The 16,424-nt window shown below is 42.1% G+C and overlaps 1 protein-coding gene across 4 annotated transcripts in view; it reads left to right on the top strand.

Moving 5' to 3' along the window:
* TTC29 (tetratricopeptide repeat domain 29) overlaps nt 1-15,160 on the top strand; it is a 222,281-nt gene extending 207,121 nt beyond the window's left edge. For 3 of the 4 annotated variants that reach the window (XM_029076334.2, XM_029076333.2, XM_029076332.2), the window contains 2 exons: nt 14,348-14,405; nt 14,635-15,157. In XM_029076334.2, coding sequence (XP_028932167.1) covers nt 14,348-14,382 — 35 coding nt within the window. In that variant the 3' untranslated portion in view covers nt 14,383-14,405; nt 14,635-15,157. Of the gene's footprint in view, nt 1-14,347; nt 14,406-14,634 lie in introns of all 4 variants that reach the window. The other variant, XR_003763178.2, reaches the window with a different exon arrangement.
* The last annotated feature ends 1,264 nt before the right edge of the window (nt 15,161-16,424 follow it).

Genomic DNA, 16,424 nt, shown 5'->3' on the forward strand with positions numbered 1-16,424 from the left:
TAAGTGAGCTTCCCCAGAGCCACGTTTCCTGTGTGGGTCCCTCTCGGTGCTTTCGTTCTGTTTGCAGGAGGAGGCTGGTTTGGAGGGTGCCAGAGACCATGACTGTCTAATTTACTTTATAAAGCCACCAAAAAGAACTGAAAATGGACTCCCAAAGGGAGTTGAGACCTCACCTATTTGAGAGGCTCCAGCTCTGTGGCAACTCCCAGCCCAGCGCTGCTCATCCTACCTTCAGAGGCGAGTCTAGGTGTTGTAGGACCTGCCTGGGGTAACGATACTTCAGGACGTGATCTGGTGCCAGCGCCGAGAAGTTGGCCCATGCAGTCCTCTGACCTCAGCACCTAACCCACCTCAGGGGGCTGATGGGGCAAATAAGGAAAGATTGCTGGTGTGACCGCAAGTCGAATTAATCTTTCCCCTAAAAAAGCCAGCTTTATCAGCTCCTTTGTTGATGTCATTCAGGCATTTCTCAGGCTAATGAACAGCTTACACACATTCATGAATAATTCCTTTTGACTCTGTACCCAGCCAATCCAAACAAGTAACTTCAGGGCACCACAGGAGAATTATTGTCTGAGGAGAGAGAGAGAAATAGAGCGCACACATACATGATACTATATCATCAACTGCACATGCACAAAAGCCACGTTCATGCCTGTTCCCTGTGCATGTGCTTCAGGGCTTATAAAAACTATAGGCAGGCCAAGACGCGGGCAAAGGGCAGGCTTCTCAAATAGCAGAGATAGCCACACAACAAATGATGATCTTTGTATTTGGAACTGACTGCACAGAGTCATACAAACACACACACACAGTGATCACAGTCACTCTCACCTTCGAACTGTATCTCTGATAATGACACTTACCACTGGTGAGGTAATCATACAAATGTGGCTTAAAGGACTAATGTGGAACTGACCCATCCTCCCTCCCCCATTGAGGACAGATCTTTGCTGCGCTAATGGGTCTGTCCCACATTGGGTCTGTCACTGTTTTGAAGGCCGCCTCTGAGGATTCTGATCATCACAAAGCTTTTTTTTCAAGAAGAGCAACACCGTGAGAGAGGGAGGGTTTCTGAACTGATTATCTTGTACCTATTTCAGTGTAAGCTCTTTGTGGGCAGGAAATTTGTCTATTATATTGTTATATTCTACTCTTCCAAGTGCTTAGTACAGTGCTTGGCACATAGTAAGCGCTTAACAAATAGCACAGTTATTATTAACATTATTATTATTAGGCTGACGACAGCTGCAGCAGTCTCCCAAAAGTCCCCACTTTACCATGTCTTTTAATCAGTTTTTCTGCCTTCTGGGCTTGCGGGAGAGTCCTTTTTCTGTTTCCCATAAGGTAGCTGCTTCATTTATTCTCGCATGTCCCAAAAAGCAGAGTTGCTGTTAGAATCGCCTCAATGCCGGTGAGCTGAGTAAATTCCAAGACTTTAGTGTTGGTAATTCTTCCTGCCATTTGCTACTGCATATGGTTCAAATTGACACTGAATGTGGTGCGAGGAGCTGCGTGTGTCTCCTTTATGAGGTGCAGCTCTCTCAGCCACAGAAAAGGCTGAACACCACGTGAAGGAATGTGGTGTAGTGGATGGAGCGTGGGCCTGGGAGTCAGAAGGTCATGGGTTCTAATCCTGGATCCACCACTTATCTGCTGTGGGGCCTTGGGTAAGTCACTTCACTGTACCTCAGTTACCTCATCTGTAAAATGGGGATTAAGTCTGTGAACCCTATTTGGAACAGGGACTGTGTGCGGCCCAAATGTATCTACCCTAGGGCTTAGAACATTGCCTGGCACATAGTAAGCACTTAATAACTGTGGTTTTATTACAACAGTCTAGTAGACCTTCAATATGGTATGAAGATGGTACCCCCATAGTCTCCATCCTGGGTTTGCATTCTGTCGAAGGCCATGGTGGCCTTTCTTGTCTAAAGGATTGTACCTTTTAGGCACATTGATATTCTTCCCACTCCCATGCACTTAAGTACATATCCCTATATTCTGCTTCTTTCCCTCTGTAATTTATTTAAACCTCTATCTCCCCACCTAGATTGTAAGCTCCATGAGGGCAGGGATCTCTAGGATGTCTGTAGGATTGTTGTCTGTTGGATTTTTGTGGGTGGAGGCAGGTCATAGCTTCTAGTGTCTTCATACTTATTATAAGTCCATATTGCTATATTAAATCTGCCAAATAACACCTTCTTGTTCATGTGACAGTAGACTGACCCCACACATAGAAAAGGAGGAAAGGTTCTAGAGCGGGGAAACAATTCTCAGTACCTCGGCCAAAAGGTAATCTCCTTCGAATGGAATTTCAATTACTTGATAACATCAGCTGTAGCATAGCCAAATGCAGGAAGAGGCTATGGATAAGAGAATCGGAAAGAAATTCCAGGGCCATCTTAAAAAAATTTCTGAGCCAGGAGAAGAGTGGTCTCCAATCTTGGGGCCTATAGGGAGCAGATAAGTGAAGCTGGTGTTCACCAGAAAGGCCAAGGTCCAGCTGGGGGATTTATGTGGGCAAATGTGTGAATGAAGTAACCACAGAAGAGATCCTTAAGGAAATATAAGACAAGGGTTTCACAGTTGGGTGGTTACCCTGGGTGTCTTTTAGGAATAAGTTCTAGATTGAGGATAGGTGTGATTCCTGGATCTAGTTTGACTTTTGGACAACTATTGTTACTGCTAAACCATTTTGTCTACATAAATACCGGTTACCTGCTTATAGACAAAGGTGTTGGTGTAATCCACGTATCAGTCGATCTATCAGTGATATTTATTTTTTAATGGTATTTGTTAAGCACTTACTATGTGCCAAGCACTGTTCTAAGCACTAAGGTAGATACAGGTTTATCAGGTTGTCCCACGTGAGGCTCACAGTCTTAATCCCCATTTTACAGATGAGGGAACTGAGGCACAGAGAAAATGACTTACCCAAAGTCACACGGCTGACAAGTTGAGGAACAGGGATTAGAACCCACGACCTCTTTCTCCCAAGCCCGTGCTCTTTCGTGTGCAGAGCACTGTACCAAGGGCTTGGGAGAGTACAATACAATAATGTTAATAGGCACGATCCCTGCCCTCATGGAGTTTACAATCTAGATGGGGAGATGGAGGTTTAAATAAATCGCAGAGGGAAAGAAGCAGAATATAGGGATATGTACTTAAGTGCAAGGGAGTGGGATGAATATCAATTGCCTACAGGGTACAAACCCAAGAACTAGGCAACACAGAAAGGAGGAAGAAGGGGGTAGAGAGATGAGGTTAGTCAGGGAAGGAGATATGATTGTAATACAGATTTGAAGATAGAGAGAATGATGGTCTTTAGGCCATGTAATCTTTGGTGGTGTGTCGGGGGAACCTTTTAGCTAGAGGCTCACTCTCCCAGGCCTTAGTCCCTTTCTAGATGAGGAGATTCACTCCACTGCGTGCCCTTGGCTTCCACCTCTCAAGCCAGGAGAAGGTGGTTAGTTTCTCTGACCTGCAGAGTTGGGGATTTTTTGCTAAAGCGGTAAACTTGGAGGAGAATTTTGACTGAGGAAGAGAAAGGTTGTAGTTGGAATTCGTTTCAGGCAATGAGATTTTCTTTTATCGTAATCTGTTCACCCAAATCCTGATAATGAAGTTGTCTCAGAGCTGAATTGTGGATTTTTCAATAACTATGATGGCAGTTGAATCCAAGGTGTTACAAACAGAAAGTTTTACTAAAGATCAAGAGGAAAGAGACATTGCAAGTGTGGGAGTGGAAAGGGTTTTTTTTTGTTTTGCTTTCTGACATACAACGATCTGAAGCAGAGAAAATGCAGTTTGGGCCAAAAAAACTCATTTTAAATTTAAATCTCTATCTCTTCCATTTTTATCCCAGTGTGAAAGCACCTCTTTAAAATATAATCATCCAAGAAGCTCTATAGGTCCTGCCTCGCCAGAGCAAGATTACTTAAGGTGTTCAAGTCGAAATGGCCTCTTTGTCCCAGGGCCACAGCACATATGGGAAGTCTTATGGACTCAACTTGACCACTTCATGAGCAGGGTCAGGCCAAGGGTCCGGAATGGTTCTCCAACCCAGGAGATTCAGTATTCCAGGGGTCTCTGGGAATTGTAGGCCTAGAAAGGACTTAAGTCTCTTCCCCTGTTCCCAAGCAAGGAAAAGGATGAGGCAGGTCATGGGCTAATGCCAGCTCCACCCTTGTCTACTATGCGACCTTGGGCAAATCACTTAACTTCTCTGTGCCCCAGTTCCCTCACCTGCAAAATGGGGATTCAATACCTATTCTCCCTCCTTAGCAAACCCCATATGGGACCTGGTTGTCATGTATCTACCTCAGTGCTTAGTACAGTGCTCAGCATATAGTAAGTGCTTAACACATAACCCCAATTACTATTATTATTGTTAATAGGTGGGAAAGCAGTGGGTGAAGACCCATTCCAAACTCAGATACATGGACCACCCTCCACCAGGTGAGACTGTCCTGCCAGTTCCAGAGTGGCCGGGGATTTTTATCCACAAGCAATGAGCCTCTCAACAAACCCTCCCAGAAGGACAGCCATACAGATAGTCTTTAAAATCTCCAGTGGCTTATTACGGCACCTCTCAATCCATAGCCAGGCCCTAATGTCTCATCCTAATCCCTCCTGCCTTTTTACTTAAACCCATTCTTTTGTGTTTGAGGGAAGGGGGTGTTCGGAATCTGTCATTTCAAACTGGGCTTACAGTTAGCACATTCCTTTAAGTCGATATGACTCTTCATATTCCTATAACCAGTTGCACCTTTTAATTTGACCTCTTCAACAAATGAATCAGGTTACTTACAGTAGGTTTGAAAGGCTCCTATTTAATGTGCTATAAATGCTGTCTCCTAAAGATAACTATTTGTCCCTTCTGAGCAAGGAATAAAGCTTTGTAACCCTTTTTTTTTTACCTTGTTGGAAATAATAACCCAAATTTAGATATCTGAAGGGATTTTGCCACACAGGTTAACTGCATGTAGCTAAGGTGTTTTTTTCCAAAGAATCTCACTGTCTCTTACTATTTCAACAATGAATTGTTGACTAATAATGCAGGTTCATTTTCCTTTCAGAATATTCCAAGACCTTTACTGTGCTTGAGCTGTATTTCAGAGCACAACTCAGACTGGTTCAGTCTCAGTCCTGGTCCCCGAACCCACCTGGGCCCTATTCAGGCTCCAGGTCCAAGAGCCAGGACATGAGTCTGAAGGGGTCCGTCCTTGGGATGCTGGGTCCGAATGTCCAAACACCTCCCATGGTCTCTGAGAAGTAACTGCTCTCGTTCACTAGAAACCAGGTTGGATCTGTTTTAGTGCACCTGTTTGCAGGGAGAGAGGCTAGTGACTCAGTAATGGTGGGGGTGTTTCTTATCACCTATCGAGCTCAGAATTCTGTGTTCATGAGGCCGAACTCTTCTGCGGCCCTCCGAGCCAATGTTCTGCTAGGGAAGGAGTCGGGGGTCTCATCTTGCAGGAGAAGCGACATTAGCCTCAGACTCTCACAGCAGTGTCTAGAGAAAAACAATTCCCAAAAATGTCCTATTGCCCTCATGCCAGGCCGAGCCAAACCAGGCTCAGGAGACCAGAGCAGGAGAGAGTTGGTTGTTTCACACTGCACCTCCTTAGGCCACTGGAGCCTAAACTAGTGGCAACCTTCTGGGCTGGATGGTTCATCCCACACCCCTCGGGCTAGGGTGTATCTCCAGAGACCTTCAAATCCTTGATGCAACAGATGGGGACTCCAGCCCTGGCCTACACTGCTTGACGTTTTACGCCACCTCTTCGCTCCCAGCTGCTCTGGAGACAGAGTCCCTGGTTTGAAAAGGGGGAGGAAAACCTGGCGTCACTTTAAAGCCCTTACCATTCTTCCAAAATATTATGGACTCTGTTCTAGAAAGTCAGCAAGACAGAGAGAGAGAGAGAGAGAGAGAGAAGGAAAAACAAGTTTCCGTTTTGAGAAGGCTAGTGCTCATGGAAGTCTCATCCCTTTTCACAACTGTCACTGTTCCTGGTACCTAAATGTCTAGGGCTTTCCTGTAGGTCATTGCAGAATGGGGCAGAGGTGAGGAGGAGTAGAAAAATTGGCCCACAAAGGAATCTTGCCCTTGTTGGAAGACTTGGATACTGAATTAAGACTCTAGAAATATAGAGCTAAAGCACCTGCCCTATTTATAAAAATAATTGTAGATTTAAAAGATCTGTAAGGAATGTAGTGTACAAGAGTTATGCTAAGCTCACTGTGGGCAAGGAATGTGTGTATTGTTAGACGGTACTCTCCCAAGTGCTTAGTACAGTGCTCTGCACACAGTAAGCACTCAATAAATATGATCGAATGAATGAATGAATAGCTGAATTCAACCAAATTTTTTCAGGGAAAAACTTCAAGTCTTAATGCACCTTAGATGTAATACCAAAAATGATCATGTCTACAAGCCAAAAAGTCTTTAGCTTTACATCTATAGATCAATGTCCCCAAAAACTCACTCCATTACTATAGACAGAAAGGTCAATGTTGGGTAGAAATGTGCTTAGTTAAAAGCAGTGACGTTGGATTTCCCTCAGAGCCGCTGGGTTGCTGAGCAGGGTCCACAGAGCATCTACTGCAATAACCTGGAGCTGTGAGAAGTAGCATTTCTGGAATCTTTGTATAGGTTTTTATTTTTCATTGTCTCACTTGCTGGAGAAGAATGACTGATGGGCTTTCTTTGTGATTTCCTGGCTTTTAAGAGGGTAGTTTTATTTATTTTTTATGGCCAACCTTACACTTGTTAAGTGTAATTTTTGCTTTATGTAACATAAAAAGGCACAACTACAAAATGTTGCCCCATGAATTAGCAAGAATGGCTGGACACAAGACAAGAAATCTTTTAAAGATGTATGTGCACATTAAACATCTTGGATGGGAAGGCCTTCTGGGGATTATTTTTTTTAATGCAACAAAAGTACACCATTGCTTTTCTTCAGAAACAGTTTCTTTCAGTTTTATACTGTGCTTCTCCAAAGGCACATTACATAAGTAAGGGCTTAGTTTGTGCATGAGAATTTTACCTCTTGGATACTTACTAAATCCTATTTTTGATCAACCCAATATTGAACAGATCTATATTGATTCCTGCTACATGTGTTTCTGGTATTTATTTTGATATGTGGGATCAAAAGCCAAATTAACAAGCATAATCAATTTTCCCAAGTACTAAAGAATAGTCCGTTAGCACTCTTGGATGCGTCCTTCCAGGGAAAGCCCCTGAGTGAGGAGGTGGCATGATAAATGGATCGATGCATTCAATCACTGGGTGTAAAAACATTAGCCCTGGGAAAAGAGCCTCCCTCTAAGAGCCGTAGCTCCCCAGCTTCACTCGTGTGCCACCGAGCGATTTGCATTTTTAGAGAAATCTCATGTCTGCAGTGAGCTCCGGTGAAAACATGAATAAATTGCTTTCTTTCCCTCTTTTTCTGACTTTATGAAGCGGAATCCATTAGGGGTTGAGTCAAAGTGTAATGAAATAAAGGCAACAACTGACATGATGGAAACCCTGGATTAGGTTTCATACTCGCCCAAGCTCAGCTGTCATGGCCTACGTGTCAAGTTAGTGGTCTTCAGGGAGGTCCCTGAGTACATGGGGCTATTTTTTTTCAACTGCCGCATTACAACAGGTCTCCAAAGCAGCCAGAAATTAAATGGAGGAACGCAGATTAAGAATTAAATAGACCTGAGTACTGAACTCCCCACAGAGTCTCCAACTCAGGTGAATCAATCCTCTGAGGCATGTTAACTTCCACGGCAGTTGCCTAACCGACTCACAGGTTGCTCCCCTGGGGTAGACTGAATCACCTAGGTTTCCATGCCTTTCCTAGGCATTTTAGTGTTAAATGTTCCTATCTTTTCCACAGCCCTGTCCACTACTTCTCTTCTACAGACCTTTCTGTCTATAGTAATTGAGTGAGATTTGGGGGACATCTATTTATGTAAAGCTAAAGATTTTGGATTGTAGACATAGTCATTTTTGGTATTACATCCAAGGTGCATTAGGCCTTGAAGTTTTTTCCTTAAAAATTTTTGGTTGAATTAAGCTTCATTGAAGAAAGTCCAGTGCCAATTGCATGGCTAACATGGTTGTCTTGGCCCTACACTAAGGGAAGAATTGAAATCCTCTATACACTGTAAGCTTGTGGTGGGCAGGGAATGTGTCTATTTATTGTTACATTGTACTCTCCCAAGTGCTTAGTACAGTGCTGTGCACACACTAAACATTCAATAAATACAACTGACAAGATGCAGGTATTGCCAGGCACCCTGGTGGAGCAGCCAAAAGGAGGAGGCATTTTAGTGTTAACTGTTCTTATCTTTTCCACAGCCCCGTACACTGCTTCTCCTCTTCACCCTATGACAGTCACAGTGGTGGGAGGCTACTCAGATATGTTCCTGACTGAAAACATGGCTCATGGAAATGCTCACCGAACTACACGCTTTTGGTCCCAATCAGTACCTACTTAGTTAAGGATTTCAATAGAACAGCAGTGGTACAAAAGAATTTCCAACTAGATCTGGGAATAACCTCCTATCACTGATCTGGTACTCTGGTATCACCCCCCCTAAAACCCAATGCCAAACCTCACTTAGCAGTTCTTCTGCAGACATGCCACCCGCAGGCCCCTTCCTGCTTCCCTGGCTTCCCACAGCCTCTCCTTCCAGACACCCCTAACATGGATCTCCTTCCTCAAATTCCAAAGCTTTTTTCTTCTTCCCCCTTTCCTAGCTCTCTCTTCCTTACTTCAAATTATCTCCTAAAATAGGCCATGCTTCAGTTAATGTCCTTAGGTGACTGATATGTTATGCAAAACAGCTTTCCCTCTATCAATCAGTGATATTTATTGAGTGCTTACAGTATGCAGAGCTCTGAATTCAGCACTTGGGAAAGAGCACAATAGAGTGGTAGGCAGGATCCCTGCCCACAAGAGGCACTCAGTCTATGGGGGGAATAGACATTGAAATAAATAACAATATTTACATAAGTGCTGTGGCACTGGGGTGAGTATCAAAGGGCTTAAGGGGTACACAGTCAAGACCATAATCGACGGAGAGGGTGGATAAGGGAAATGAAAGTTTAATCAGGGAAGGGTTCATGGAGATGGGACTGTAAGAGGGTTTAGAAGGTGGGGAAGAGTGGTGGATAGTCATAAGTGAAATGGAAAGCAGTTCCAAGCCCAAGGGAGAATGTGGGCAAAGGGCTGGCAGTGGGCTAGACAAGATTAAGATACAGTAAGTAGGTTGGCATTAGAGAAGTGAAGTGTGTGACCTGGGTGGTCTGTAGTAGGTGATCAGAACGTTAGGGTAGGAGAGAGAGAGAGAGAGAAGATTGAGTGCCTTAAAGCCAATTCTAAGAAGTTTCTGTTTGATGTGGTCAATTAGACTGTAAGCCCATCAGTGGGCAGGGATTGTCTCTGTTGCCAAATTGTACATTCCAAGCGCTTAGTACAGTGCTCTGCACATAAGTGCTCAATAAATACTATTGAATGAATGTGGAGAGGCAACCATTGGAGATATGGATTGAACATTTTTTCAGAAAATCCAGGTAGCAGAGTGAAGTTTGGACTGGAGAGTGGAGAGACGGGAGGCAGGGAGACCAGCGGGGAAGCTGTGGAAGCAGTAAAGGTAGGAAATAAATGCTTGGATCAGTGTGTAGCAGTTTGGATGGAGAGGAAAGGTAGACTTTAATGGTGGTGTGAAGGTACAATTGACAAGGCTTTGTGACAGAATGAACATATCAGTTGAATAAGAGATGAGCCCAGGGAGAATGCCACAGTTACGGATTGTGAAACTGTAAGTTTGAGGGCAGGGTTCCCTGTCTACCAAATGTATTAATACAGTACTCTGCACCAGGTAAGTGCTCAATAAATACCACTGACTGATTGACTGGTCCTGAGGAGTGAGTAGTTTGTTCTAGAAGCTTCAGGGTCTTTCTCCACCTTACCTTTGTGTGGGACTAGCTAGCTTTGACCATCACAGCCTACCATGATGTCAAATTCAATTTTCAAATGTCAGTTTATCAGTTTTGAAGGCAAATCTGATTTATGATAGATGGGAAAGGCAAGTTAAATGTCTAAATGGTATCTTCTTTAAATGTGAAGCACTGAGGACATGACCCAGACTTTCACAAATTTCACATTCCCATCTTCAAGAAGGAAGGGAAGAAAGCCTACCATGACAAATGCTGGACCTATTTCTTCATTTGCAGATCCTTGTTAGTCATTTTCTACTTGCTTGTAGCCCATGTTTTGACAGTGATCCCGTAATTGTCAAATAATCATAGTGGTCATAAGATACAGCAGACACAGTGATGTTTCCTGTATGACAAATACAGGAGAAATGAAGAGTACAATATCAAGACCATCCTCATTGTATTCATCAATCTTACCCTCAGTAAAGTCAGAGCGTGGTGGTCCTGGGAGAATGATTTTAAGTATCTAGCTTATGGAAAATCTCCTCAATTTAGTCTAAAAATGTGGCAAGGTGATTGATTACCTAGTCTTCCAAACCCAGTGATGTATGATTGCATCTCAAATCTAAAATGGAGATCAAATATTTTTGATTAATTTGGGATTAATTCTGTTTGCTTTTATTTGTATCATCTCCCCAGTTTCCCAACCCAGTGAGAGTAGCTTCCCATGTTGATGTAACATTTCCTGGGGTTCTCAGCCCTAAGTCCCAGCCAAAGTAACCCCCAGAGTCAGTTTAGAAGACCCCAGAATCCTGTTAGCCTTTGTTGGATCTTAAGGTCCCCCATTTCTGTCCTTCCCAGGACTGGAAGGATGTGAAGATCCTTGCCTAGCAGACCCCAAACCTCCCACTTGTCCAGCTCAGGCTTCTCTCCAGTGGCAGAGGATCCCTTGGAAACTAGTTTATCATTGCCCTCCAGGGACTAGTTATAGAAAGCTCACAGATAAAGAATTCACCATGCCGGAAGCACCCCCTCCAGTCCTACTTCAGGCCAATACTAAAATCAGAAGTGTCAATCACTTTTAATAGACTTCTTGCCAAGTATTCTTAGCTCATTTATCAAGTAACAAACAGAATGCTGATCCAAATTCCCTCTTCCTATACCTAATCCTTTTTCCTCAGGACCTTTTCAACTTTCCTATAAGCTTCCCAGACCTCATGTTTCTGTGGTTCTTTTCCTTCTTCTCGCTTGGGCATCCCAGGTTCCAGTCTCTCATCCTCTCTGAGTCTTTTGGATGCCAGGGGCAGATCTGTGCTATTCAATTGCCTAAGGGGAAAGTGCCTTGCTCCTCTGGAGTCCTAATCTCTGGGTATCCTATCCCTCCAGAATCACATCTCTGGTCCTTCTCTATGCCTTGTTTCTTTCAGGGTCAGTGCTTGAACCTTCCCCACTTCCTGCCTTCCCGGGACTGTGGCTCACAGCTTCCCTTCTCCAAAATGGCTGACAGTCTCCTTCCCCAACACACCCCCTTCATCCTTTCCAATCCTATCGCTGCTAAGTTACTACCCTGTTGCTTGTCAGTAGTATCTTCTTATTAAAATTATGTCAGGGAGGGTCATTTAAGAATCAGTGTTGTTGGGGGTATTTAAAGTGACTGCCTTGGTAAAAGTACAAAGGAAATTTTTCATTAATATACTGTATTTTCTAACTCACGTCAAGCACCGTTAACTCCCTGGCTCCCTTTTCATTTCTTGTCAGTTCTAAGCACCCTACTCTCCTTGCCCTCTCCGAATAACATATAGCTCTTTATGACTTTCCTGTAATGGAAATGAAAAACGCTTCTCCAAATGAATCTCAATCCTCCATTTCCTTGCTTTTGGGAAAACACCTATGGATTGTCTATATACTAGATAGTAAGCAGCAGTGACCAGGTCATTGTACCTTACATAAGCCTCTCACACAATACTGTGTGCAAAAAAGCACCTAAAAAAATGATTAATAGAAAAAAGGCCAAGTTGCTTGGAATTACTGTGACAAAGTAACATCTGAAAATATCTTCTTCTTGCCCTTCATTTTGAGTAGTAAACTCGGGATTCAAATTCATCTAAATTAGTCTTTACTGAGCACTGAAACTTTAACAGCTGTTTTTCAGGTATCCATTCTCTCATTATTAGGTTAAAATGAGTGAAACAAAGTCAGTGTCTGAAAAATAGACATAGTTAAATATTTAACCATAGGAAAATGATTTTTCCATTATGAAGCATCACTGACATTTTGGTTTACAAACTTGTTCCCCCAATATTATACAGCTTTATTTTCATAGAGTGTGGTTTCTTTTATAAGAATTCTTTTATAATTGGAGTGAATTCATATCAGTCATCTACTACATCTAAATAGTGCTTAGCACCACTAGAGACAATATAATAGGATTGGAATGTACTGATAAAAATACACCTTTTCTGAGCAGCTGATTCTTGAGGGGGTTTTGAGTAGAATAATGAGTGGAAAAGGACCCTATTTTCTTTTATCTTCAGAGATGGTTAAAAGTAAAATCTGATCTCAAAATGAACCCGAGAGATATAATGAAAATTACCACCAGTATTTAGCCATGGGTTTAAGCACATCTCGGGCATGGCAAAAGCATAATACCTACTGAATTTCTCATATACCATAACTTTTTGTTTTTCAATAATCACCTCTGAGTCATTTCACATAGGTTAACAAAGAACAGCTTTTTAACATTAGGTGGTCAACTCTGACAGTGGCAGGGCAAGCCCAGTTAATGGAATAATAGCCTGCAGGGTCCAGCTAAATGATATACGAATATAATCAACCTTTGTGATGACTATTCAAAAGTAATCCCTTTAGCTTGCAACTGCAACATATATTTCAACCAGGCAAAGCCATATGAAGAAATTCTCCACAGACTCCACACTGATACAATACAGCCTTCATATCCCTACTGTGTGTTTGTTGCTCAGAATGCGTTTTAAATTTAAGGTAATGGCTACTGTATATTCATGTAAGCTTAGAACAATACCTTTGATTTGTTGTAGAAATGTTGAATTAGCTACCAAGGGTCCTATTCAGTAAACTTTGACACAACCCTTATTTTCAGTTTACTGTTGGTGCTCTTGTAGAATAAACCTGAAAAAAAGGCTTTGCATATCGAAATTATACAGTTCATTAATCTCTATTCGCCACACCTCCACATATTGCCTCTTCCTTTTCTAACTTTCTATTTTGAAAACCTATACTATTTTTTAAAAAATACAGTATCTGCACTTGGCATGATGCACCGTTCTAAGAACTTGAGCAGTACGGAAAAAAGAAGCGACGCATCCCCTGCCCCCAAGGAGCTTATACGCTAATAGGGAAGAAAGACTTAAAAATAAGACATAAAACTGAAGGTACTAAAGGGATCTCTAATATAGTACCAAAATCTACAAGGAAGATGAATAAAGTGTTTCTTTTTAAACCTCTCTGACAATTACCTCTTATAAGCAGGCAGTTTGACACCAAGATTTGACAGAGAAAGAATTGTCCCCACTTTCTGATATAGATATGTGTCGGTACTGGTTACAAATCTCCACCGAGTGACTCTGGAGTGATCCCACACACACACACCCCAGCCCCAGTGCGGAGTCAGGGGAGTGAGTGGGGCCTTGCCGGAAAGCACCCCTGCTCAACCACAGAGTGTGTGTGCTGGGGTGAACTGGAGAGGGATTCCCTCACACCCCTGCCTGCTGAGAAGGCCCAGAAGTGCAGTTGGATCACTATTCTCCTCAGCAGTTCATAGTATAAGCTTCTTGTGCCTGTTAACTCCATGGTACTGTACTCTCTCAAGCGCTTAAAAGAATGATCCACACCTAATAAGTGCTCAGTAAACACCACTGATTGGTTCTGGACTCACTGTGCTATCATTAAATCACTTGTACAATTACTGAAGTCCACTATTTTAAAACATATTCTCCGGCGGAAACAGCCTCCTCAGCTGCACCCAACAAGGTTATACAGGGCCAAACTTTGTCTCTGAGGCACAGAAGTAGAAAGGGAACACACAATATTAACCGGGCTGCTCATTGACCCCTGCACAGGGCCAGGCTAGAACTGACAACTCTGAAACTCCTTCCCCGGAGAGGTCTTATTTTTTTTCTTCCTAAAATATCTGAGTGCCATCAATAAAGGCATGATCTTAGTGGCAGGGAAATGATCCTCATTCAGGTCTCTGAACAGAGTGTCCATACTGAGACTCTCAATCATTGCCTTGTATGATGGATTTCCCAGTTTTGGATGCTAGTATAACATATGTCTTACCATTTACCTCGAATAATAGTTTCCTAAACAATTAAGTACATGTAAATTTTGCATCTAATTGGTATATATTTACTCCTTTAACAGGAATCCTAGAAAAAGCAGTAGACGGGCTGCAATAGGCCTCTTTCCCAGAACTCCTAAGGTACAAATATTTTCTTGTTCTCCACATGTTTTATCTTCATAGGTGATAATTTAGTTCAAACTTTTTTTATTTTTTTAAGAAGACAAAGGTTTATTTTTAAGCAACAAAACAGTTTGTTTCATTTTTTAGTGCATATCAATCTCAAAAATCATTAGTCTATTAATATCACCAGGATGATTATCTTTTCTACCAAAACAAGTGTACTAAAATAATTTATTTTTCCTTTCAGAGACACATCTTAAATGGAACTTTTGAAATTCAGCCAAAGATCAAAAAAATGTTTAGAATCTGCTTGGTCTTTGAGCCATAAAATGGGATAGAGTAGGAAACAGGATAAAATAAGTAAGTATGATACTTAGGTCTTGGTGGGATTATGAAATTCCTGTACATCAAAAAATAATGGATTAAAGCATTTCTGAATACAAGGAAATAAAATGCTGAAGAAAATGTAAAGAAAAATTATGATGATTTAGTAAAATGTGGCTTATTAACAATCAGCCCATATCTGTAAAAACCTGGTTGTTTTCTGCAGAAATACAGTGGATTACTTCAGTGCCACCATATTCTCTAGTGTTTGGCAAATAATCTAAGTAAAGCTATGTCACCAAGATTTCTTTTCCAGTATAAAAGTACATCTCCCACAACAATTGACTCATTGCCTTTCTGCTTAAATTATCTGCAGAACTCCCTCAGTTCTCCCTTTGGCTGTAAGAGAATTGTCCTTAAGAAAAATAAAATGTAATCATTATCTACAACTGGATTTTTACTTATTAGAGAATGAACCTAAATGACCAATAATAGTAGCAATTAATTTATGAAAAAAACAATTTGAACTGACTCTTCACTAATAAGGTGGCCGCTGGTGCCACTCAAAAATATCAGGCATGACTTTGCTAACACAGAAGCAACAGTTCTGTTACATAATTCAACTTTTTACGGGCTTTTTATGGGCCCTTACAAGGCTACTACTGTGAGCCCTCCCCGATTAAGTCGTCTTTTTCCAGGCTCCCTTTCCCTACTAGTCACCTATGCACTTGGATCTGTGACCTTTGGGCATTTCATATTTGCCCCACCTTCAACTCCATGGCACTTATGTACATATCTTTAAATTATATATTAAAATTATCTACATTTGTCTCTCCCCCTCTAAACCATATGCTCATTTGGGGCAGGGAACATGTTTGCCAACTCTGTTTTACTCTCCCAAGTGCGTAGTACAGTGCTCTGCAACTAGTAAGCACTCAGTTATTTATGTACATTATATAGTAGGTTCTTTGTAGAAATGCATAGAGTATGACATCAGTTGGACCCTTACTGCACTCTCCCCACCGCTTAGTACAGTGCTCTGCACATAGTAAGCGCTAAATACGATTGAATGAATTAATGTACTCTTGGCCCATCAAGTTCTCCTTCCAAGGTTCAGAAAAATGACTGCTAAAAAGGTTAGTGTCAGGGACAGACCAACTGAAAAAGGGTCAAATGGCTGCCCTACTACTTACTAACCTTTTCCCAAAACCAATGAAAAATTTGGGGAGATTGAAATAAAAAAAGTTGGATCCTGCCATAATAATGTTGGTATTTGTTAAGCGCTTACTATGTGCCGAGCACTGTTCTAAGCGCTGGGGGAGATACAGGGTAATCAGGTCGTCCCACATGAGGCTCACAGTTAATCCCCATTTTACAGATGAGGGAACTGAGGCACAGAGAAGTTAAGTGACTTGCCCACAGTCACACAGCTGACAAGTGGCAGAGCCAGGAGTCGAACCCGTGACCCCTGACTCCGAAGCCCAGGCTCTTTCCACTGAGCCATGCTGCTTCTCTGCCATATACCAGTTTGGTTCCACTTTCAGGCAGTAACCAGAAAAATTGCAGATTTCTGAGTTTCTTTCAGCTCAGGGTTACTTCTTCCAGCTGGCTGGTTGACTGCTACTTAAAACTGAATTAATTGGTTGTGGATAGTATAGTATTTTCCTTTAATCAAAGATTTTCTAGAATACATCTTTTAAAAAGGCTGTTAGT

Source organism: Ornithorhynchus anatinus, chromosome 12 (genome assembly GCF_004115215.2).
Source record: "Ornithorhynchus anatinus isolate Pmale09 chromosome 12, mOrnAna1.pri.v4, whole genome shotgun sequence".
NCBI lineage: Eukaryota > Metazoa > Chordata > Mammalia > Monotremata > Ornithorhynchidae > Ornithorhynchus > Ornithorhynchus anatinus.